The 25,821-nt window shown below is 40.3% G+C and overlaps 1 protein-coding gene across 1 annotated transcript; it reads right to left on the bottom strand.

Moving 5' to 3' along the window:
- Positions 1-4,563: 4,563 nt before the first annotated feature.
- SNRPC (small nuclear ribonucleoprotein polypeptide C) lies at positions 4,564-17,003 on the bottom strand. Its single transcript, XM_059076470.2, has 6 exons — positions 16,943-17,003; positions 16,545-16,587; positions 11,336-11,444; positions 8,936-9,025; positions 7,571-7,675; positions 4,564-4,905 (listed from the first exon to the last, which is right to left on the bottom strand). The coding sequence occupies exons 1-6, from the start codon at positions 16,948-16,950 to the stop codon at positions 4,781-4,783; spliced, it is 480 nt and encodes a 159-aa protein (XP_058932453.1). The 5' UTR covers positions 16,951-17,003; the 3' UTR covers positions 4,564-4,780.
- Between the last annotated feature and the right edge of the window lie 8,818 nt (positions 17,004-25,821).

The following is a 25,821-nucleotide window of genomic DNA, read 5'->3' as shown; positions in this document are numbered from 1 at the left end:
AGATGTGATATTCTAGGGATGCAACTGAGGACATGTACCAAACTGTAATCCTAAGGAAACATTGGGCAAACCCAAAATGAGAAATGAGGAACATCCTATTAAACAAAAGCTGGTGAAATAATCAGTGTCATAAGACAAAAGAGAGGCTGAGGAATTGTTCTAGATTAAAAGGAGACTAAGGAGATGTGACAAAAAATTAAAGTACATGATTCCAGAGAGGATTCTCTACAGGAAAGGGGAAAAAAATACAAGGACAATGTTGGATCAGTAGGCAAAAATGAAACATGGTTGGTAGATTATTGAATCAAGGTTGATAACTAAACCACAGTTGTATAAGAGAATATACTTATTCTTAGGAAATACACACTTAAATATTTATGGTAAAGGGTATAATACAAGCAATTTACTTTCAAATGGTTCAGAATAAAAAAGAATGTATATATATGGAGAGAGGGAGAGAGAGAGAGGGAGGGGGAGAGAGAGAGAGAGAGAGAGAGAGAGAGAGAGAGAGAGAGAGAGAGAGAGAGAGAGAGAACAAGCATAAATGATAAAGCAAATGAGGTGAAATGCTAACAGCTAACAAAAGGTGATAGGTGATTCTGATCAAAGGGTATGTAAGTGTTCTTTGTGCAGTTCTTAAACTTTTCTGTAAGTTTGAAATCTACCACCCTGACCCTTAAAGAGCAAGAACAATAAGGATCATTTGGACTTTTTTATTCCTGCACTTGTCTGATGAACTATTCTAGATGCTGAATTTGATCCTGTGCCAGAAAGTCTAACCTTTAAGTTTTCAATTGGCAGGGAAAGAAATGTCTTCAATTAGTTAATGTTTACTAAGGTTTTCATGTAAAACAATACACCAGGCAAGCCTTCGGGACACTTCTGTCAGAGGAACAAGTATGGAGAATTTGGACAATCACCTGGTAGGTGATCAAAACTACTGGAGTAATTCACTAAATAAATTACTATTAGTAATAGTGATTTAGTAGTATCAGTAAATAGTAATTTACTAATACTAATTTACTAATAAATCACCTTAGTAAAATTCCTAAGGTAGGCCAGGCTTTTTTCTTCTGTTCACCAAGTGAAAGATACCATCTGACTGAAGCTATGTAATGGGGACAAGCACTTAATCACCACTGGACTTTTTCCATACAGGATAACCAAGTTAGCCTGTGGTTCTATGCAAGGATGCCATTCCTCATGCAGCCTGGAATCAAGAGGCCTGGTATTCTGACAAACCATTAAAGCCATGTAGTAGACATGATGACAGATTGGACTTTTTTTTCTGATTTATACATATTCGTGTATATATGTCAATCCCAATCTCCCAAATCATCCCACTACCACCCCCGCCGCCACCACTTTCCCCCCTTGGTGTCCATACGTTTGTTCTCTACATCTGTGTCTCTATCTCTATTTCTGCCCTGCATATTGGTTCATCTGTACCATTTTTCTAGGTTCCACATACATGCGTTAATACATGATATTTGTTTTTCTCTCTGACTTACTTCACTCTGTATGACAGTCTCTAGGTCCATCCATGTCTCTACAAATGACCCAGTTTCGTTCCTTTCTATGGCTGAGTAATATTCCATTGTATATATGTACCACATCCTCTTTATCTGTTTGTCTGTTGATGGGCATTTAGGATGCTTCCATGACCTGGCTATTGTAAACAGTGCTGCAATGAACACTGGGGTGCATGTGTCTTTTTGAATTATGGTTTTCTCTGGGTATATGCCCAGTAGTGGGATTGCTGGGTCATATGGTAATTCTATTCTTAATTGTTAAAGGAACCTCCATGATAGCTTGGACTTTAACTACACTCCCCATGGCTTTGGATCTGCCCATAGGAAAGGAAGCAAATATGTTACCCCACATCAACACTAACTTCTTCAATTCTTGGTATCTAGCAGTAGTCTGGTTTGTACCTATACAAATGCTCACATGACAGTTGACTCATATTTTAGAATTAAAACCAGGTGTCTAAAGGCATAAATCAATAGCAGTAAGTTTAGCTTCTTTATAGCCTCTTACAAAGGAACTGTCTTATGATCATTCATTATAATAATAGTTTGCCCTAGAAGGAGTTAATAAACAAAATAAAAAGAACTTTCCTTAAACTATTTATTCCTACTTTTGTTCACTGTAGTTAAAACTTGTTAAACTTTTAAGTCATGATATTGTTTTTCTGAAGCTATGTAAAACACTTTCTTTAAAGACTAGAAATGTTTCTAGGGTGGATATTCAACCTTAAAAACATACTGTGGAAAAAGCTTCGTTTTAGGAAAACCTGGGTTGTTTTCTCTGTATCCACAGGCTCTTTACCCTGAGCCTCACAGAGCTATACAAAACAGAAACTTGCTGAGTCACACATAAGCTCACTTGGCACGGTTTCCCCTAACAAACCCTTAAGTCTGCAGAAAATTTTAAAGACAAATCTGAGCTATAAAAGTCAGACATATAGGTCTTTCCTGGTGGCGCAGTGGTTGAGAGTCCGCCTGCCGATGCAGGGAACACGGGTTCGTGCCCCGCTCCGGGAAGATCCCACATGCCACGGAGCGGATAGGCCCATGACCCATGGCCGCTGAGCCTGCGCATCCGGAGCCTGTGCTCCGCAACAGGAGAGGCCACAGCAGTGAGAGACCCGCGTACCGCAAAAAAAAAAAAGTCAGACATATAATCAATTTCTGAGACTTAAGTCCTCCTTAAAAAGATGTGACAATAGAAAACTAAAAAACAAGTAGTCCTGGCAAAAGCTCAGACTAGGAAGTTGACTCAGCTCCTACAGAGGCTGAGCATAAAGATCATCTCACTGTAAGGGTATCTATTTCTAACCTCTGGTTTACCTAGATATGATGATTTATTTGTCTAAATTAGCTTCTCTTCAAAATATTCATGAGTTTCTAGGGAAAAAAAGTAATCTACCCATTTCAATTTTTAGCTACAAATCTTTTCAAAATTATAGACACATACATAGAGTTATACTCTTTTTATTTATTTTAAAAATTTATTTATTTGGTTGCGCTGGGTCTTAGTTGCAGCAGATGGGCTCCTTAGTTGTGGCATGCGAACTCTTAGTTGCAGCATGCATGTGGGATCTAGTTCCCTGACCAGGGATGGAACCCGGGCCCCCTGCATTGGGAGCTCAGAGTCTTAACCACTGTGCCACCAGGGAAGTCCCCAGAGTTACAATCTTGAGTAAAATAGATCTTAAGACAGAGTTTGCCAAACCCACTAATAATAATCAAAATTTCCTAGGGAGCTTTCCCCAAATGCTAATTTCCTAAGCCCTAAACCAGATATATAGAATCAAAATCTGGCATCTTTATTTTGGAAAAGGTCCTCCATTATTCTGATCACCACGCCAGGTTGTAAACTGTTGGTTTAGGGCACCCTCTGGCCATTACTATAACAATAACCTCAGATGGGAAAGGTGGCTTTTTTTTTTTTTTTTAAATAGCTAATGATTCAAAATCCAAAAGATACAAAAAGGTGGCAAAACTTTCTCCTTCATCCCTGTTCCCCAGCCACTCTTCATGGGCAATCAATATCACCAGCTGCTGATCTGTCCTTCCAGAGATCCTTTAAGCACACACAGGCACATACAGGTATCTCCTTCACAAAAGGATAGCAGCAAACAATACATTGTTATGCGAACAAACCAAAGTGCAGCGCAATGTGCATCTTGGAGTTCTTTCCCCATCAGTATAGAACTTCCTCATTCTGTTTCAACAAGCACGGTACATGCCACTTTGTGGATATAACGTACTTGATAAATCAGTCCCCTTTCACTGGACACCTATGTGATTTCCAGTCTCTTGCTATAACGCATAATCTTGTACACAAGTCATTTCATACATGTGCAAGTCTATCTGTAGGATAAATTCCTACACATAGAAACGCTATGTCAAAGAATACAAGTGTTGTAATTCTGAGCGATACTGCCAAATTGCCCTCCCCAGAGGTTATACAATTTTCACTCCCACTTGTAGTATGAAATAGTTTAGATTTTACACTGAGCTGTATATGAACAGTGGCGATGGCTTACTTTCTACATGCCTCCCTGAAAATATCCTCCTTTTATAGCCTAGTAACAAATAACATTCTGCAAACACCTTCTGCACCATGAAAATCTGCATAGTTTTTCATTACTAATAGAACATTTTCTGACTATTTTAAGTCCAAGAAAAAGAGGAGGTTAAGGCAATTCTTGCTGCTGTTAGCTGACATGCACTCACCGTGAAGCCTTTTTCCCTACTTTAACATAAAAGAATTAAAAATTTCCACTCACTACACAAAGTATTATTAGTGTGAAAAATTAACCAGGTGCTGCTTATTATTTTAATCAACAAAAGCTCTACAAGTGTTGGATTTACCAGTTTTTGCAAAAGAGAACTTTACTAAATAAAGACAAGGTGCCCAAAGAGACCCACTCTACAGCTAAGGGAAAAGAATGTCATACAGAGGGCATGCTGAAGAAAGAATGAGCTAGAGAAACACAACTGGACTCTCCTTTATAATGTAAAAAGAATACAGAGGGAAAAAAAAGGGAACACATTTTTAACTAAAAGAATTGATCATTTTATTTTCACATTTCACAATACAAATGAAAGTTGCTTTTTTGTCCCACCAGTCCCCTCCAAAACTACTCTCTCTTTGATAGGAAGGGGAGCAAGTCTTCCTTGTCATCCTGTTAGAAAACATCCCAAGTCACAGCACCATGATCTCCTGGTGAAGGAATATAAAACTGATATAAAGAGGCTCCCCAATCTCCTTATCTGTCTGGTCGAGTCATTCCTGGCCGGGTGGGCACCATCATGGGACGGGCGGGAGGTCTCATCATTGGGGGTCCAGGCATCATTGGCATGTGGCCTCCCATAGGCGGCCTCATTCCAGGAGCTGCAGGTAAAACAAAGAAAAGGAAAACAGACAGTCAAAAATACAACTTAGGAGAGCTTGATGGGACTTCAATTAAAGACAAAAAAGTAGCCCCCCCTGCAAAATGCTGGAAAAAAGACATACTTGACAGAAGAAATGCAACAAATTCATCACATCTGTAAATTACTTAGACATTCTCAAACAAAAAACAAAAAGGTCAACACAAGAACCATATGGGAATCATGATCTAATGATAGTAAGGGGGAAACTATTAATAGACTGCTTTCCAGAAATCACCAGGGACTAGTTCCCTAAATTGACCTTTTTTCTCACTCAGGGAAATTCTCAACTAAGTCACATGTTACTCAGTCAGCTCTTTTAATCAGTTCTATCCACCATATAACCAGGAGCTATTTCATGAATGTACACAGGCACAGAGGACAATCTTACCACTAAGCGTTTGTTCGGAGTTGTAGGAAAGGTGAGCAGGAGGCCCATGCTGAGAACCTGTTAGTAACCATACTTAGCTCAAGTCAAGAAAAATAATAGGCAATAATGTGATTTATAACAATTAGCACACACACACAAATCTGATTTTTCTAATAACATTTCAGAAACTATTAATGAGTTTTTTTAAAGTGTCCCATCAATATACCAGCCAAATAAATGAGTCAGGGAAGGGAGGGCAAGCAGACAGGTGAGGGTTGGGGAGGAATACAGGCAGCTTCACGGGAGTGGTAATGTTCTACTTCCTCAGCTGGGTGGTGGGTTCATGGTATTAATTGTATTACTACACCTTATAATTTTCATGTTACGTATCTTCTTTTTAAATATCAAATTTTACCTAATTATTTATTTTCAACTAAGTCATTTTAATTAAAGGCTTGCAATAAATGCTTCAAGAGAAAACTATATTTAAAGTTGAATATAGGCTTATCACAAAAAGTAAAACATAAGTATATGCAAAAACACAAAATCCAACAGGTAAAGAATTAAGATAAATTTCAACAGAAACAGAAAATACTAAAACTTCTAAATATCTTATTAAAAAAATCCCTCCAGGGGGTGGGGTGGGAAGAAAAAAAAAATCCCTCCATAACATAACCTGTATTCAGCATTTCTTAGAAGAAACTGATCTAGACCAAAGACTGAAAATGAGGCCCCTGAAAACTTTTTCTTTGGTCTCCATAATGCCTTAAATCTTAATTAGTTGTCAACATTGGCAATTAATATGTCTTGTTACTAATAAGTAATTCTAGATTTCTTTTTTCATCTTTTTATTGTGGAAACGTTCAAACATACACAAGCATAGGAAAATAGAATATAATGAACATCCATGTACCCATCAACCAGCTTAAATAATAATCCACCCGAGGGCAACCTTGTTTTATCTTATCCTCACCCATTCTTATCCCTGCCCACCTCCCAGCTACTCAATTATTTTAATGCAAATCCCATAATTTTATTATTTGATCCTGGCTAAAAACAACAACAACAACAACAACAACAAAATACTCAGGCAAATTGGCAACACTAAGCCTGTATTCTCAAATGTCAACCACAGGTTGATGCTGAGTTCTAGAAGGCTTCTTTACATGTGACAAGCATTCCCCAATTCACATCCCTAACCCCTCTAGAAATGTGAATCTGTGATCCCAATTTAAGAATGCAAAAGACATCTGAATCATTTAGATTACGTTTTGGATTCACAAGCCAGTAAGGCAGGAATTCTCATTATCTAAACTCTCCCACCCCTAAATGATACCCACAGCAAGCATACTGAATGTTTCTGGCCAGGAAGCTACTCTAATGCCTTTGCACCTTGTCTTACCAGTTGAGTTGTAGGGTTCTTATGTCAGTTGTAGTTACTCTAATTACATAATTTAATTATTCTGCAAACTGATGAAATACGAATGTAGAAAAAGAACTATTTCTATAAAAACTAAGCTGATAATAAGAAAGACTCAGGCAAATCATCCCCCAAAAGTACTCACAAATTTGGTAAGCGGAAACGATCATAAAAAATAGAAACGAAATTGCCTCACAAGGTCTCTAACCACTTCGAAGAAAATGAAACTGAAGTTGGTAAAGGACGCTTTATGAGTATGGCTTTCTGGTTTATGCAAGAAATATATGGTGTTCCAGTCAGTAGACTCATTCTCAAAGCAAAGGCCCTGACCATGTAGCAGAAAACTCTGCAAATTAATGTACATTTTTGTTTATGTTAAAATAAAATGTTTGAGGCATAAGTTTTTTCCCCTTCCTGAATAAAAGACTAACTACCAGGCCTAAGGCCTTTTTCATAAATACTAATTAACCTAGTTAACCTGCAAGATTAAATCAACAATAGGCGGTAGCTCTGCTCCAAATCAATACCAAGAAAAGCAGGAGCACAAATATATATCTACCTTTCTCCGCATTATAAATGGCCAAAAGTCAGGAGGGGGTGAGGAAAAAGGAGGGACAGAGGAGAAGGAAAAAAGAGGCAGTCTTACCCTGCTTTCAGTTGCACAAGGTCTTTGGATACCATCCAATTACACTGATAAACCAAGTATTTCTTTTTATCATTATCGATTCACCAAATGTAATTTGTTGCAATACATTTAGACAGCTAATTAAGAATTCTATTTAAATGGAAAGCTAAAACACAATGGAGCATCCAAGAAGGAAAGAGATTCAAACTTACCAGGTCCCACTGGCATCATCCCTGGAGGAGGAGGGCCCATCATTGGCATCATGGGAGGGCCCCCCATGTGGGGTGCTGGCATCATCCCAGGGCGAGGAGGACCCGCTGAAATAAATAATGGGGCCTGAGGCTGAGATATGCTTGTATATTAATGTTTTCTCTTCTCAATGAAATAGGGCCTCATGATCTGGCCCATATTCTGTAATAGTTCTGTAACTTCTTATGGTTTCTTTTATAACAGCAGATTCACAAAAATCAGTGGGCTACAAAACTTTAGTTTCATTATGACTAAAAAACAAGAACAAGCCTGCCTAGACAGAAGTGTAAAATAAAGATAAGTTTCCCAGGTTAAAAAGATTCCAACAGTTTAAATTTTTAAAAGAAGGGTATTATACCCTTGATGAACTTAAGCCACAAGTACCTAATTTCAGATCTTTTTTTTTCTTTTCCAATCAAAACTAGGTTTAAGAGAGTCTTTGGAAATACAAAAATGCTTCCGCACAGATATTCCTGAGCAATAACAATCTGGAACAACTTATATGTCCAACAATAAGCAAATGGTGAGACTAATTATGTACATTCATACCAATGACTATTCTACCATTAAAAATAATGGAGTTGAGTGCCAGCCAGTCAGGATAGAGTAGGAGAGAGAGCCTGTGAGCCTGATCAGGTCCCAGGATGGCAGGATTCCAAGAAGGGTTTGGTGGGTCACTAGTGGTCTACCTGCATTAGTGTGCAACTATTATAAACAGCCTACTTCTCTGTGTTTATATCCATGATAATTTACAGGACTGAGTTTAGGTCTCTGAGTTCAAATTTAATCTGAACCCTTCCAGGAGGGCCAAAGAACTTTTGGCCTAGTTGCTCAATGTTCTCCTGTCTGTCATGCAGAAACAACAAACCTTCCCAGAGAGGAGAGTCCTTTGATCCACTCCTCTTTTAACTATGCAATTTTTGTCTTTCACAGGTATATGTATTGGTTTTAGATGAGTTACAATACTGGGAGAGAGACTGAGGAGTTTATCAGCTACATCAATCCTCCAGTGTTGTATTCATAGCAGTAAACAACTCAGCAGCAATACCTCTTTATACATCAGCTCATCTAATCACAGGTACATTCTGAGTTTTCCATTGACTCTATCTCAGACCCACTTGAGATGCCACAAATATAATACCCTAATAATAAGGTAATCAGAAGGTAACTCTAAAGATAGTTCAGAAATTATACCACTGAAGTTGTTTTCTATTACTGCCTATGTATTCATTTAATGAACATCTGAAAGCCAACTGTGAGATAATCTAACAAAATCAAGGATAATCTGCCCAGTTACACCCCTTAAGATAAAAACTTTATAAACTTACGGAGACTGGGGGGAGGTGGAATCATTGCCCCTGCAGGAGGAGGAGCAGAGAATGGAGTAGGAGGTATCTTTCCTTGTTGGAATGCAGCGGCTTTGGAGAGTGAAACAACAAACAGTGAATGAGAATTCAACAACCCATTTATTTACTAAAATAACCACTTTCTTTTAAATTTTTAACAGTCCCATTATTTCACTCTAAAAAGCATTCATCTAAGATTACTACATCATGGTCTCCACAGTTTTTAAATCAACTTTAGGTACTCAAAAGCTAAAACTGCAATTAACTGGTTTACTGGTCTGGGTTTTTTAACCTGTTTTTATTTCATCAGCATTCCTATGGATGAATTAACTATGAGAGACTAGTTAACTATGAGTGAAAACCTCCCACTAATAAATGTCTTACCAAAGAGCAGCAGTCATCTTTAATCTGTACATGTAGTTTACACTCAATTCAAGCTGCTCATAGTTTTGTTTGAAAAATGTGTGATAACTGCCCAGAGGCCAGGCTTTGTAAAATTTCAATCCTTCCTATATGTGCTTTCCTCCATCAAAACAATACACCATTTTGGTTTACCTGTTTTGAAATTAATGCACTGAGGTAAGAGATGTAAAAGAAACAAAGATTTCAAAGCAAGAGCCTGCTCCGAAGGAGATTATGATCTTGAAAAACGTCCAATAAAATTACCTTTTAATTTTTCTTTCAGACAATATGAGGCACAAATGAAAACAAAAGAAACTGAAGATTGTTTATATTTGGTTTGGGAAAGGAGTCATACAAAAATACTAAAATACACACTCATAAAGTCTATTCCTGAATTTGTTAGCCCTTCCCAATTTAGGGCAGCCTGCAGCCCAGACACTCCCCCATTCCACTCCAACCCCACAAGTGCAAAGGAGATCAAATTACTCAAGTAGATCACTGGTAATTCATGAGAACCAGATCTAAAAAATGACCTAGAGTAGAGATTTATGAACAGCTATCATATTCCTCCAGAGCCTGTGCTCTCTAAGGGATCACATCCCCCAGCAAAAGCCTTTTCCAATCAAAAGTCACCTCCCACACATTGTGTAGGACAGCTTGTAAAGGCTGAAGAGGGAGTGGCTAAGTAGTGGACTCAACATCAACATAATCCTGAACATGATGAGGTATGCCCCCAAGGGCTTGCTTCTTATCCTCTAAAAGTCTTCCATCAAAAACATTTACTCATCTTAAATTATTCCACTGAGCACAAAAAATAACAAAGATAATGCTAACCTTTAATGCAAGAAACTTCTAACATCTTTTCAAATAGAGGAGAAAATGATTACATTATATTTTTTCCCAAATGAAATGAGACAATGTCTGAGATTTGCTCCTTAATAATCCAGGAGGGGAAAGGGAGTAGATTGCCTCCACAAGGGGCAATTCTGTCCCCTTGGTAATACCGGGAAATGTGTGAAGACATTTTTAGTCACAACTGGGCATTGCTATTGGCATCTAGTGAGTATAGGCCAGGGTTGCTGAACAGTCTACAATGCACAGGACAGCCCCCAACAAAGAATTATCAGGCCCCAAATATCAATAGTGCTAAGTTTGAGAACTTCAGTATAAATGAAACAAGACTGCCAAAGCAGAGTGAGGAGGGTGTGGCAGCCATGGGAGGTTTATTCTCTAAAGTTCTCCTTCTATTGTGCTTAAAATTTTCCATGATAGTTTTGCTATTTTTAAAAAATATATATAATCACACCACAATCAACGTCCACATTTGCCTGCCAGTTCTGGGTACAATGAACGATTAGGAAAGGCCATGTTTCAAATACACCAGGATGATCTAACATAAAAATGCAGTATCTCTTTCTGTCAGCGCCTTGGACCCAACTATCCTAAACAACAAAAATGTTCTTAATTAAACAAAAAGAGTATGGCATGTATGGCAGGGGTCCAAAATATACCCAAACTATTGTGTCACATCAGTTACTTCCTTTGTGACCAGTTATCTTTGCCAGGACAACAAAGAATAAAAGTCTCTCAAAGTCTTCAAAGAGAGCTACAAACTCACCCCCACCTTTTCCTATTACAACCGGAAAACAGATCTAAAAACCATGGCTCACTACAAAGGAGGTTCTGCATAAATGTGCTACAAAATCTGGTCCACATCAATAGTGAAATATCAGGCAACTCATTCTTCTCTGCCCAAATTCCCAGTCTAATCAATACCTGATTGCTCTAACCTCAAAAATTAATATTAATGTTTTCCTATATCCCTGGGAAACCAATGACCTTCCACTTCTTTGATTCAGCACATCAGAATGTTCCTATTTATCATTCAGAATGAGTTGCTTCTGTGAAAAACAACAGAGAGACAGCGACGAGAAAGAATGGGACCATTCTACCACATCAGAACAAGAGACTGAAACGCACTTGTTTTGTCAATCAGGCTCTGAGCCTGCTCTTCCATCCATTTCTGATAGTAGTCTTTCACATTCTCTTTGTGTTTCCTACCACTGCAGTGTGTCTTTCTCACAGATGGCTGTAAAACAAAAGGTTGTATCAGTCAGAGAAACAAATATCCGAAACCAGAAAATTTTTAAAGCCTTACCTTTTAATAGGTAGCCTGGCTACCTCTAGCAGCCTTAGCTGGTGCCAAAGCATCACTTAAAAACATTATCCAGCAACGTACTGTGGTAATTTACCTACTGTATTTATTATCTAAACCAGGGGTCAGAAAACTATGGCCCATGGGCCAGCCACCTGATTTTGTGGAAAAAAAGTACTGGAACACAATGGTGTTCATTTGTTTATGTATGGTCTTGTCTCTACAACAGCAGAGTTGAGCAGTTGCAACAAAGACTGTATGGTCCACAAACCCAAAATAATTACAAGCTGGCATTTGAAGAAAAAGTTTACAATCCACTGATCTAGAAAACAATATCATATAATGCCCTTTCTTAGGCTATTCTACAGTAAAACAATATAGCTTATATACATTTAAATAACACTTTACGGGTATATATTCTTTAAAAGGACCATGGGTCTAGAATATAGACTCCATGTGAATCACACACAGACCTTTGTCTCTAGCCCACTAATCCTTTTGTTCTTTCTTTAACAGTTTTATTGAGGTAAACTGACATAAGATAAACTCCATGCACTTACCCTTTTGGTTTTTTAAGTTAACATTTATTTAACTCTTACTACATGCCAGACACCATGCTATGTACTTTACAAGTAGTGCCTCAATCTCTATAGATATCACACATGCAGGGTACAGTGGAATACTAATCAGAAAGAACGAATCACTGATACAGGCGATACGGACAAATCTAAAAAACGTGCTGAGCAAAAGAAATCAGATACACAAAGAGTATATAAGGATCCATTCATAAGAAGTTTAAAACCAGTAATAATGATTTTTAGTCATAAACACCAGATCAGTCAGTGCCAGGGGTGCAGCGGACTGACTGCAAAAAAACAGGGAACTTTCTGGAGCGATGGAAATGTTCTATATCTTGAGGCATACATCAAGTTGTAATCATTTGACAAGTCATCAAACTGTACACTTAAAATGTGTGCATTTAATTGAATATAAATTATAATTCAATACAATTGATTTTAAAAATCACAAGGTTGGACTTCCCTGGTGGCACAGTGGTTAAGAATCCACCTGCCAATACAGGGGACATGGGTTCCATCCATGGCCCAGGAAGATCCCACATGCTGCAGGGCAACTAAGCTGGTGTGCTACAACTACTGAGCCTGCATTCTAGAGCCTGCGAGCCACAACTACTGAGCCCGCAAGCTGCAACTACTGAAGTCCATGCGCCTAGAGCTCGTGCTCCGCAACAAGAGAACCCACCGCAACAAGAAGGCTGCGCACTGCAACGAAGAGTAGCCCCCGCTCACCACAACTAGAGAACAAAAGCTTGCACGCAACAACAAAGACCCAATGCAGCCAAAAATAAAATTAATTAATTAATTAATAAAAAAACAAAAATCACAAGGTTATTGGGACTTCCCTGGTGGTCCAGTGGCTAAGACTCCACCCTCCCAATGCAGGCAGCCTGGGTTTGATCCCTGGTCAGGGAAGTAGATCACACATGCTGCAACTAAGAGTTTGCATGCCACAACTAAAGATCCCACATGCCACAACCAAGACCCGACACAGCCAAATAAATACATTTTTTTAAAAAATCACTAGTATGTATAAAATAGATAACACGAGAACCTGCTCTATAGCCACTCTACTTCACTTTGCTGTACAACAGAAACTAACACAACATTGTAAAACAACTATACCCCAATTTTTAAAAAGTTAAAAAAAATTTTTTAAATAAAATGGTTGGTTCTACTGGAAAAAATAAAATAAATTAAAAAAAATCATCCACTGCATGCAATTCAATTGTGGGGAAGGACATTTGAATTTTTAAAAAAAATTATTTATCTATTTTTGGCTGCGTTGGGTCTTCGTTGCTGTGCACAGGCTTTCTCTAGTTGCGGTGAGTGGGGGCTACTCCTCGTTGCGGTGCACAGGCTTCTCATTGCGGTGGCTTCTCCTGTTGTGGAGCATGGGCTCTAGGCGCATGGGTTCAGTAGTTGTGGCTTGAAGGCTCTAGAGCACAGACTCACTAGTTGTGATGCACGGGCTTAGTTCTTCCGTGGCATGTGGGATCTGCCGGACCAGGGCTCGAACCTGTGTCCCCTGCGTTGGCAGGTGGATTCTTAACCACTGCACTACCAGGGAAGCCCCAGGACATTTGAATTTTCACAGAAGAAAAATAAGAAAATAAACCCTTTACCTACATAAAAAAAAAAAATCACAAGGTTATTATCTTCTGTTTATGCTTAAAGACTTGTCTCAAAACACATAGATGGTAAGTAGCAAAGTAAGGCCTGGAATCCAGATCTCATTCAGATGCTCCTCACAGCTGCCTTCCTCCCTCCTAACTCTCTTCACGTGACTGCATATACGACCAACGTCATGTGAGCAAAACTGTCTTTTTTATGGTCGGTATCTCAAAATACTGTTCCCTGTCTCCCAAGCACTGCTTACACTAATACCACAATGATGCCTTAAGCCTAATAACAAAATCATGCCTAAGAACCAGAAAAAGCTCAAAAGTTACAGCACTGAATGTTTTATACATTCATACTGAACGTTTTATACATTTCAAAGTCCACCACAGGGACTGCTTCAATCACTACGGAAACTTCCTATTTTCTCAAGGTATCTTGTTAGAACAGCAGTATTACAAGGATTCCTGACATTTCTCATAAAGAGATATTTATTATAAAGAGAGACTTTTCCATTCTCTGAATTCTAGCATTAGCAAGATGAGTGAGTATATGACAATGTAGCACTGGAAAAGGGTAGAAAGGCATAGCCCCCCATACTAACAATTTCAAAAAATTATGACTAGGGGTTTGACCTAGAGAGGGGGTTAGGGACACAAAACCAAAACAAAACAAAAAGATGGGGGATCTATAGGCAAGCTACTACCACTACCAACTTACTGGAGGAGTCTCCTCCAGGACAATCTATAATAATATTTAAAACTATTATTTCTTCAAGAGGAACCACCCTACTTACATGTTCCACAAATCTATTAATGCTGGACTACATCTAACCATGTGTTAGAAAGAATTCCAAATGAAGTGGCAACAGAGAAATTATTGGCTAGGTTCTTGCAGCTACTATTCAAGATGACATCATGATCGAGTTCTAATTTCATCAGGTCTCTGCAGAGGCAGCAAAGTAGAGAGCTGCAATTCTGAAGGTATGGCTCACAGACACCACTCAAAGTGCAAGACAGACCAGTGAATTTTAATGTTAAAAGAGCGTATGACATGGTTTCAGATTCCACACTGCAACTAGCCATGTGCTGAGTTTTGGTGCAATAATATAAAGTAATAAAGAATATCCATGATTGTCTAAAAACGCTATTAAAGTACTCCCATATCCATGTGAGGCTGGATTCATCATATACTTCAACCAAAACATAGTGCAACTGATTTAAAGTAGAAGATGAGAAACTGCCAGCTTCCATTAAGTCAGATGTTACACAGGATTCCAAAAATGTTAAAATGCCATTCTTTGTACTGAATTTTTTGTTTTGGAAAATAGCTATTTTTCACTTTTAAAGTGTTATTTGTATTACAAGTAAAAAGTCTGTTATCATTACCTTTAAATGAATTAATAAGCATTTTTTAAGTTTAAGTTTTAACTTCAAATACAGCAAATTTTAATGGATATAACCCACCTTTTTTTTTCTTTTTGAATAATCCAGTAATTTTTAAGAGTGTAAAGGGACCATGAAACAAAAAAAGTTTGAGAGCTGCTGGCACAGAAGCTCTGGAGTTAGACTGCCTAGACTCATCTTCCAGCTCTATACAACTTACTGGTTTTGTAACATCCAGTCAGTTATTTATCCACTCAGTTTCCCCCTTTGTAAAATGGGAGATAACATCAACCTCATAGGATTAACATGAGCATTAAACAAAATGATACATGGAAAGCATTTGGGACACTGCCTGACATACAATTCAATCTTAGTCGCTGTTATTATTTGTCAAGCAGTTTTTAATCAAATCAAAGTATTCGGTTTAAAATTTAGGCATTTCTTCCCAATTTAATCAGTCAAACATTTAAGAGCCTTGACACAACGAAATATTTGAACTTCAGAATGTTTCCCTAGAATTTTTACTTGTCATATAAATTTTTTTCATCTTTAAACTTGCTAAAGCTTTATTATTTTGGGTCTCCATTGAAAACACTGACTGACGAAAGACTAATAACTTTGAATTGTGAAGACAATTACGGGAAGAGTGGAAAAATAAACACCCCAAAGTATATTCTCCAAGCATTAGCCCTTAAACCTTAGCAAGATGAAATGCACAAATTACAAAATTTTTTAAAAATCTAATTTAGGGAGTTCCCTGGTGGCCTAGCAGTTAGGATTCCGGGCTTTCACTGCTGTGGCCTGGATTCAACCCCTGATCAGTGAACTGAGATCCCACAAGCCGCACAGTGCAGCCAAAAAAAAAAAAAGCCTAATTTATTACGTATAAGGCTTTTCTTAGGTTTCCTTTTATTAAAAAAATAACTTTATTGAGCTATAATTCACAGATCATACAATTTACAAATTTTAAGTGTACAATTCAATGGGTGTTCGGTATATTCACCGAGTTGGGCAATCATCCGTACAATCAAATTTTTTAAAAATTATAGTTGATTTACAATATTGTATTAGTTTCAGGTGTAAAAGACAGTGATTCAATATTTTTGTAGATTATGCTCCGTTTAAAGTTACAAAATAATGGCTATATTTCCCCTGTGCTGTACAATTAGCTATTTATACACAGTAGTTTATACCTCTTAATCCCATACCTCTATCTTGTCCCACTCCACTTCCCTTTCCTCACTGGTAACCACTAGTTTGTTCTCTAAATCAATGGGTCTGTTTCGTTATAAACATTCGTTTGTTTTATTTTTTTAGATTCCACATACACGTGATAACACAAAGTATTTGTCTCTGACTGACTTATTTCACTAAGCATACTCTCTAGGTCCATCCACGTTGTTGCAAATGGCAGACATATACGTTTTTTGAAGCTGAAAAGAAACACTACTTACAGAGTCATGGGTGAGGTATGTATCGCAGTAGTCACAATAAAACCTGGAAAGAGAAGGAAAGTAGAGAAAGGGAAAATGAAAACCCGTTATAGATGCCCATCCACCGAGGTGCTGTTTATTGAAGGTAAAATAGAAAATAAAATAAAGTAAAAGACCTATTCACGATGCGAAGACATCAAACAGAGCGTCCTGACACAAGCCAAGCTTTGGGGTTGCCTTACGGAGAGTCGACCTCCACACTCTTAAAGAGGTATCTAGAAATCCGGGTCTCCCTTCCTCCCCCAGACCCTCTCGCTCCCCCAGAGGCTCGCGGAGCCAGAACCCGCTCTGTGCTTCCCCATAGGGCCACAATCAGTGATCCAGACCGCGAACACCCCCAGATTCCGGGCCCCACTCACTTAGGCATGTCGCTCTGCAGGCCGTTGGCAATTCCGTTCCGCGCCGCCCGGAAGTGACGCGCACAGTGAGCGCCCGACGCGGCGGAAGCGATGAGTCAAATGCGACTGCAGAAGCCCCACCCAGTCATCCAATCTGGCAGCTCCGCTGCGTCTGGGTACGGCTTTGTCGGAGGAGCGAGAGGTGGGGATTGTCCTGCTTCTCCCTTCACCTAGAGGAGGGTGGGAAGGGGGAGTATCAAGTGTCCCTGCGAGGTTCAATGCACGCACTTGAGGCCGCGATTTTCGATGCTCCCGGAAGCATGTCATTAATCCTTTCTTTCGACAGTTATCTAATGGGTGTCTGGTACTGTGCCAGGCATTGCTATAAATGCTAAGAAGACAGCAGTGAACAAAACAGACAAAAATCCATGCTTTCTTGGAGTTGATTTGGGGAAGACAAATACAGTAATAAAATCAGTATGTAGTGGGTTAGATGGAGCCAAGTGCTATGGGGAGGGAGGGAATGAAGCATGGAAGAGGGGAGTTCAACTTTAAATAAAACAGAAAGCTTGCTGAGAAAGTGATGACAGAAATGATAGGTTTCTTAAAGCAAGAAAGCCAGGTGCAATCCATTTTACATAGTGTCTCTTTTTGAGTCTCATAAACCACTGGAGGTGGCAGAATCCCCAGTTTCAAGTCTCGTGGCTGCTTGCTAGCTGTGCTGCATGTGCAAGTTATTTAATCTTTCTGACTTTGTTTACTCATCTGAAAAATATGAATAATAGTTCTTACTTGTAGGCTTTGAGGAAGAATTAGATGTGAAAATGCTTGTAAAGCTTTCCGTACAATGTCTGTACATACTAAGCCCTCCACAAATGGTAGTTTTTGTTCCACAGGAGGAAACTGTTAGAAGAAACTTGTCCAGGGAGTTCCCTGGTGGCCTAGGGGTTAGGATTCCAGGTGAGAAATGGAGTATTTCCTACCATATCAGTAAACAAAGGATGTCACACTCATCAGCAATTGCAGCCACCACTGTTGTGAGCTGGTGAGCCCTGAGGGAACTGAGGAAGGAAAAAATACCTGCCATCTAGCAGCCATCAGATTGTGGCCACTCCCTGCGGTGAGCCCTGAGGAAACTCAGGATGTGAAAACACAGGCCCCCAGATAGCTGATGTGCATATCAGAGGAAAGATTCCAGTGAGCCCAGACTCTTGCATCTTCCCATACATAGAAAAGCACTAAATTCCTCTACTTGGAATATCTTATTTTCTTTAATTAACAATAATCTTTTGATGTTCAGACTACCTGCTCTTTGTTGCAAAACTGCTATATAACCTGGCTCCCTGCCTCGCCTCCTCCGAGCAGTTCTCTCAGGGTTACTTGAAATGCTGCCTCCCGGGCTTGAAGTCCTAAAAATTCCTGCTGAATAAAACAAAACTCTCAACTATTAGGTTGTGAATATTTTTTAAGTTGACACAGGCTTTCACTGTCGTGGCCTGGGTTCAATCCCTGGTCAGGGAACTAAGATCCAGCAAGCTGCGGGGCAAGGCCAAACAAAAAAAAGGTAACTTGTCCATAGGGATAACCCGTTCTGGCAACAAGGCCAAACTTCCAGCCTGGTGTATCAGACTCCAAAATGGCCTGACCCCTCTTTCAGAAAAGGGAAATAGTGTTGGGAACTGGGGAGGAGAAGCTTTTGCTTCTTTTGTTCCATATTCTCTGATGGTGGAGTTGCAACCAAAATAATAAAACCTGGTGCTTTATTGGAATATTTACTATGTCCTAGTGAGACAGGAGATAGATGGGCCCCAGGCTGAACAGTGTGGACAGAAACTCCATAATAGCAGAAACTCCATAAAAGCAGGATGATGGAGGAAGCTGGGCCCTGCCCAGATAAGAGATAAAAGACCACATATTCCTCATTCTCGAAGTCAAGGAGACCCCCCTGACTACACATGCACAGAAAGGCTCCTTGGAGATCAAAAAGGGAGGGGGTGCCACCTCATAGTAAGTGATACCAACTACCCATAGCCCTCTTCACTAGAATCCATCTTGGCTAAGAGGTGCGCACTCACACAGGGGAGGACCCTGAGATATACCAAATGCGGACTCAGAACCAGGCAAGGCAAGATGATTGGACAAAAAAAAACCAGAAGAAATGCCACATAAAAGTGATTCAAACTGCCACGGGTGTGTGGCTCTCTCTCTGTGAGCCCGCCCTAGTGTCTATCCACACGTACTGTACTCTTTTTCCTTGTAATAAACACTTTACTTGCTTCACTACTTTCAATCTCTATGTGGAAATTCATATCTTCATAGCTGATGGGTCAGGGCCTTGTCACTGGCCACTGGTCCCTGGTGGTCTAGTGGCTAGGATTCAGCGCTCTCATTGCTGCTACTCGACCTCAATCTCTGGCCGGGAACCAAAATCCTGCTTCAAGCCACTGTAGGCCAAGGCCACTCTAGATCACTAGGTGCTTTTGTCAACTGACAAAAAAATGCACAGGGGCTCCCCTGGTGGCGCAGTGGTTAAGAATCCGCCTGCCAATGCAGGGGACACAGGTTTGAGCCCTGGTCTGGGAAGATCCCACATGCCACGGAGCAATGAAGCCTGTGCACCACAACTACTAAGCCTGCACTCTAGAACCCACGAGCCACAACTACTGAAGCCTGTGCACCTAGAGCCCATGCTCTGCAACAAGAGAAGCCACCACAATGAGAAGGCTGTGCAACGTAACAAAGAGTAGCCCCCACATGCCGCAACTAGAGAAAGCCTGCACGCAGCAATGAAGACCCCATGCAACCAAAAATATTAATTAATAAAAACACAGATGAAATCAAATTTAATATTTTTTAAAAAAGCACAACCTAGAAGTTGAGAGTTGGGACTTACCTGGTGGTTCAGTGGGTAAGAGGGTAAGACTCCGAGCTCCCAATGAAGGAGGCCCAGGTTCAATCTCTGGTTCGGGAACTAGATCCACACACATGACATGACTGAGTTCACATGCTGCAACTAAGACCCAGTGCAACCAAAATAAATAAATAAATAAGAAATAAATAAAATTTTTCAAAAAATAAAGGGACTTCCCTGGTGGTCCAGTGGTTAAGAATCCGCCTTCCAATGCAGGGGACGCAGTTTCGATCCCTGGTCAGGGAACTAAGATCCCACATACCGTGGGGCAACTAAGCCCGCGTGCTGCAACTAGAGAGCAGCCCGTGAGTCACAACGAAGAGCCCACGCACCGCAATGAATACCTAGTACAGCCAAAAAAATATAAATAAAAATACAAAACTAAAAAATAAAAAATTTATTTGGCAGACAAAACTGAAGACATTAAGCCCAGAAGACAACCTCTCAGAGAGCTCTGGAGGACTGCTCCAAAGAAGTAAGGGAGGATCCAGAATATATGAGTGTTGCAAGAAAAACATCAAAAGATTACTGTTAATTAAAGAAAACTAGACATCTCAAGTTAATGAATTTAACATTTTTCTGTGTATGGGAAGAGGCAAGAGTCTGGGCTCATTGAAGTCATTCATTTGATATACACCTTAACTATCTAGGGCCAGTATCCTGCTTTTCTCCATCCTGAATCCCCTCAGGGTGCATGTTTGGGGATAGCTGCAATGGCTGCTGGCTTGATGCCACAACATCCTTTGTTTACGGATATGGCAAGCAACCTTTTTCATTCACACTTTAAATGAATTACTTTATTTAATCTATTCAACAACACTGTTATTCATATTTCAGATGAGGAAACAGATTTAACAAGGTTAAGTGTACCACAAAAATTACTTCCTGGTCTTAAAAGAAAAGTTAACTGCACAATGAAGTTATCAGGCTTTCACCACCTGTACACAGTGCTTAAACTTATCATTATTAATGTGGAACAATCAGCTATTATGTGTCTCCTGCTGGGAGGCTAATATTAAGGAGACACCATCAACCATGATGTATTCTTACCAGAAATGTTTAACTTGGATCTAATGAAGAAGTATGTAGGATAGGCAAGAGGATCAAGCTAAAGGAAAACAAAAGATAACTGAAGAGATTCAGAAGTTGAGACATTCTACAGAACAACTGGCCTCTTTCCTTTAAGTCCAAAAAAGTGTCATTCTACATTAAAATATTTTTAAGAGATATAACAACTAGATGTAGTGCATGGTCCAGGGTTAGATCTTAGTTTGGACAGACCAGCTATAAAGAACACTTTGGGGAAACTGTCTGGGCCTTAATGTTGCAGTGCTACAAACCCATTTTTGTGCAGACAGTCTGAGTTTATTCTTCTTAAGGGGAAGGATTCATGAATATGTTTTGATTTTTTTTCCTACTTTCTCTCTGTCCTGATCCTGGGCCAGCTTTGCCCTTAAGTCCATTCCTCACCTTCCCCTGCTCTTTTCAGTATGGCAGTGGGGGGGCTGATCCCTAAAGGAAGTCTGCATGTCCTGGACTCCTGTGCTGGTTGGGCTCCAGACTGAGTTGCTGGACTCCGTTAATTGGAGGTACTTCTGGAGATTGGTGGGATCAAGGAAGAAGCCAGAATATCCCACCCCCCCACCCCATCCCACCCCCACTTCACCATCCAACCTCAGGCTGTCTCTTCCTATCTATCTGGCTCCAACTTCTAGCAGATGATCCCAGCCCCTGTGCTCTGATAACACCACCTCCTTCTTCTGCCTCTGCAGTGTAAGGGTGACAGTAACTTCTTGCTATTTCTCATCTCTGGGCTACGTCACTGTTCTCTGTTTCATTTTTAATCCCTGCCAACATCTACATAAAACAATTCTGTGAATTAAATTCCCTGTTTTAAATACTTAGAGCGGGGACTTCCCTGGTGACGCAGTGGATAAGACTCTGTGCTCCCAGTGCAGGGGGCCCGGGTTCGATCTCTGGTCAGGGAACTAGATCCCACATGCATGCCACAACTAAGGAGCCTGCAAGCCGCAACTAAGACCTAGCGCAACCAAAAAAAACCCAACAAAAAACCCCCCTTAGAGTGACCTCTTTTCCAGGACTCAGAGGATGACCTTACCTCCTAGTTCCAAGGGGTATCTCCCCGCAAGTCTTGACTATAGGCTCTATTATCTTGTAAAGCAGAGCTTTTCACACTTTTCCTCTGAGCGTCACAGGCAACCGAGAGAGCTCATTTGTTACCCTCATTCCCCTAGATCTAGGGTGAAAATCCCAAGCAAGCTTGAAATGCCCTTTGAACTCTTGTGTGATATCTTTTTTTTTTTTTTTTTTTTTTTTTTTTAGATATTTGCCATGTATTTCTTCTTAGGTCTTTTTTAAAAAATTAATTTATTTATTATATGTATATTTTAAATTTTTGGCTGTGTTGGGTCTTTGTTTCTGTGCGAGGGCTTTCTCTAGTTGCGGCAAGCGGGGGCCACTCTTCATCGCGGTGCGCGGGCCTCTCACTACCGCGGCCTCTCTTGTTGCGGAGCACAGGCTCCAGACGCGCACGCTCAGTAGTTGTGGCTCACGGGCCTAGCTACTCCGCGGCATGTGGGCTCTTCCCAGACCAGGGCTCGAACCCATGTTTCCTGCATTGGCAGGCAGATTCTCAACCACTGTGCCATCAGGGAAGCCCTGCATTTATAAGTTTGAAAAATATTGTGTAATTACCCTCCATTGTAGTTATATTTACCTGATAATTAATGAGTTTAATGACTTGAAATCATTTGATTTTGTTTAAACTAATTATCATATTTGGTTCATTCAAGTCCTTTTGGAGTTCACTTGTAAACCAAACTTATTGGTAGTAGTGAAGTTAGGGTTGATGCTATAATAAGTATAATTTTAGGTTGTTTGTTTGTGATGCTCAGTGTAGGGGTAGCAGGAGGGCAATTTCTAGATCAAACAGGAGGAATGTGATAGCTACTAGGAAAAATTTTATGGAAAAAGTAGGTGTGCTGATTCTATGAAATCAAATCCACATTCATTGGGGCTTGGTTTTTCTGTATAAATATTAATTTGAGGGCATATGCAACCTGATAGGTTAAAAAGTCATTGTATTATAATTTTAATTTCTCTTATGAATAAAGTGGAACATTTTTTCATGTTTAGGAACCTTAAAGAGTCTGCAGAAACTTCTATGCATAGACTACCTTTTCATGTCCTTTGCCTATTTTGTGTATTATATTGTTAGCCTCATCCTTTTCTTTTGATTTGTAGAGAACTTCATATATAAGGAAATTAACATTGCCTGTAACATGAGTCGCAAATATGTTTCCAGTTGTTATTTGTCTTTGGCTTTAATTGGGGTGATTTTTTTTTTTTTCCTGTGGTAAGCGGGCCTCTCACTGCTGTGGCCTCTCCCGTTGCGGAGCACAGGCTCCAGACGCACAGGCTCAGCGGCCATGGCTCATGGGCCCAGCCGCTCCGCGGCACGTGGGATCCTCCCAGAACGTGGCACGAACCTGCGTCCCCCGCATCGGCAGGCGGACTCCCAACCACCGCGCCACCAGGGAAGACCCTGGGGTGATTTTTATCATGAAAAAAATTTTGTTTGTATGTTAGTCAAATGTTAATCTGTGGGCTTCCCTGGTGGCGCAGTGGTTAAGAATCTGCCTGCCAAAGCAGGGGACACGGGTTCGACTCCTGGTCCAGGAAGATCCCACATGCCTTGGAGCAACAAAGCCCATGCACCACACTACTGAGCCCACGTGCCACAACTTCTGAAGCCCGCGCACCTAGAGCCTGTGCTCCACAACAAAAGAAGCCACTGCAATGAGAAGCCCGTGAACCACAACGAAGAGTTAACCCCCACTCACCACAGCTAGAGAAAGCCCACGCGCAGCAACGAAGACCCAACACAGCCAAAAATAAATAAATTTATTTTTTTTAATGTTATTCTGTTCTTTTATAGTTTCTGGGTTTTACGTGAAGGCTTTTCTCTGAGTTTTTAAAAAATTCTCTCATATTTTTCCTAGTTCTTTTATTATGTCATTTTTTTTTTTTTTTTTTTTTTTTTTTTTTGTGGTACGCGGGCCTCTCACTGTTGTGGCCTCTCCCGTTGCGGAGCACAGGCTCCGGACGCGCAGGCCCAGCGACCATGGCTCACGGGCCCAGTCGCTCCGCAGCATGTGGGATCTTCCCGGACCGGGGCACGAACTCGTGTCTCCTGCATCGGCAGGCGGACTCTCAACCACTGCGCCACCAGGGAAGCCCTATTATGTCATTTTTTCATGTTTATATTTTTTATCATTTGGAATTTGTTTTAAAGTGTGTAATAGGGATCTAACCTAATTTCTCTTAACAGTAACCCAGTTATCCCTCCCAGCACCAGTTAATGAATAATCCATCACTGTCCCTTCTAATTTGAAATGTTACTTTTATCATTTTCTCTATAAATTCTATCTCATTTCTGAGCTTTTGGTTTGTTCCATTGGTTTATCTATTAATGTGCCTCTACCAACTGTTTTTTTTTAATTAGTTATGTATTCAGTATTTTATTTATTTATTTTTGGCTGTGTTGGGTCTTCATTTCTGTACGAGGGCTTTCTCTAGTCGTGGCAAGCATGGGCCACTCTTCATCGTGGTGCACGGGCCTCTCACTATTGCGGCCTTCCTTGTTTCGGAGCACAGGCTCCGGACGCACAGGCTCCGTAGTTGTGGCTCACAGGCCTAGTTGCTCCGCGGCATGTGGGGTCCTCCCAGACCAGGGCTCAAACCCATGTTGCCTGCATTGGCAGGCAAATTCTCAACCACTGTGCCCCCAGGAAAGCCCTACCAACTGTTTTAATTGCTGTAGCTCATATCTTATCTATGGTTATTTTAATATAAAATATTTTTCAATTACCCAGTTAAATTACATACTTAACTTTATCCTTTCCTAAAAAGAATCTTCCAACAATGATAAAGGTGTTACATTTGACATGTGGTTGGGCACATCCTCTGATACACTGTTGTATATCCCAGTATGGTAAGGTTGTCAGCTAAATACACAATGCCCAGTTAAATTTGAATTTCAGATAAACAATTAATAATTTTTAGTAGAAGTATGTCCCATGCAATTTTTTTCTATTTCTGGAAATCCTACTATAGGATACTTGATTTTTTAAAATTCTTTTAGGGATTTCCCTGGCAGTCCAATGGTTAAGACTCTGTGCTTCTACTACAGGGGGCATGGTTTCGACCCCTGGTCCAGGGAACTAAGATCCCACATGCCATGTGACCCAGCCAAAAAGAAAAAATTATTTTAGTTCCATATGACAAAGCCAACTTACATTAGTGTAGGCAGATAGGGATTACAGAGGCCTAGAGAGCTGGGACCTCCAAGGGTAGATTATCTGCAAGTCTGGTTGACCCAGGGTCTCAAATAATTTTACTCGGTCTCTCCCTACATCTCTCATCTCTGTATGTCTGCTTTTCTTGGTACTTTGGCCTCATCCTCTCACATTGCAGCATGGCTTCCTCCATGCAACCAAGTGAGATAACCTCAAATATCTCCAAAATTCCATTCTTCTAGCACCATAATGCCAAAAGCCAGGCAGGGGCCTGAATGGCCAGGCTTGGGTGAAGAGTCCTTCTTGGATTGGGATGGGTGGGAAATTGGAATCAACAGTGTCACTTAAACTTCAGGGAGTGAGGGTGGAAGACCCAAGTGTTGGGGGAGTACTGTTTTTTCTTTTTTTTTTAATTAATTAATTTATTATTTTTTTTGGCCACACCACGCGGCTTGCGGGATCTTAGTTCCCTGACCAGGGATCAAACCTGTGCCCCCTGAAGTGGAAGTGTGGAATCCTAACCACTGGATTGCCAGGGAATTCCTGCAGGAGTACTGTTTTCAAAGGAGAAGTACGGGAAAGCATTCTGGGCCAAAAACAGTATGCACAGCTGCCACTGTTAGTCATATCTAGCTCAGTTTGCAAAGCCCAACTCGAAGAAAATGCCAATT

Source organism: Kogia breviceps, chromosome 10 (assembly GCF_026419965.1).
Source record: "Kogia breviceps isolate mKogBre1 chromosome 10, mKogBre1 haplotype 1, whole genome shotgun sequence".
NCBI classification, from domain to species: Eukaryota; Metazoa; Chordata; class Mammalia; order Artiodactyla; family Physeteridae; genus Kogia; species Kogia breviceps.
Note: the sequence above shows the minus strand (reverse complement) of the source record. Positions and strands in the feature narration are given on the sequence as shown.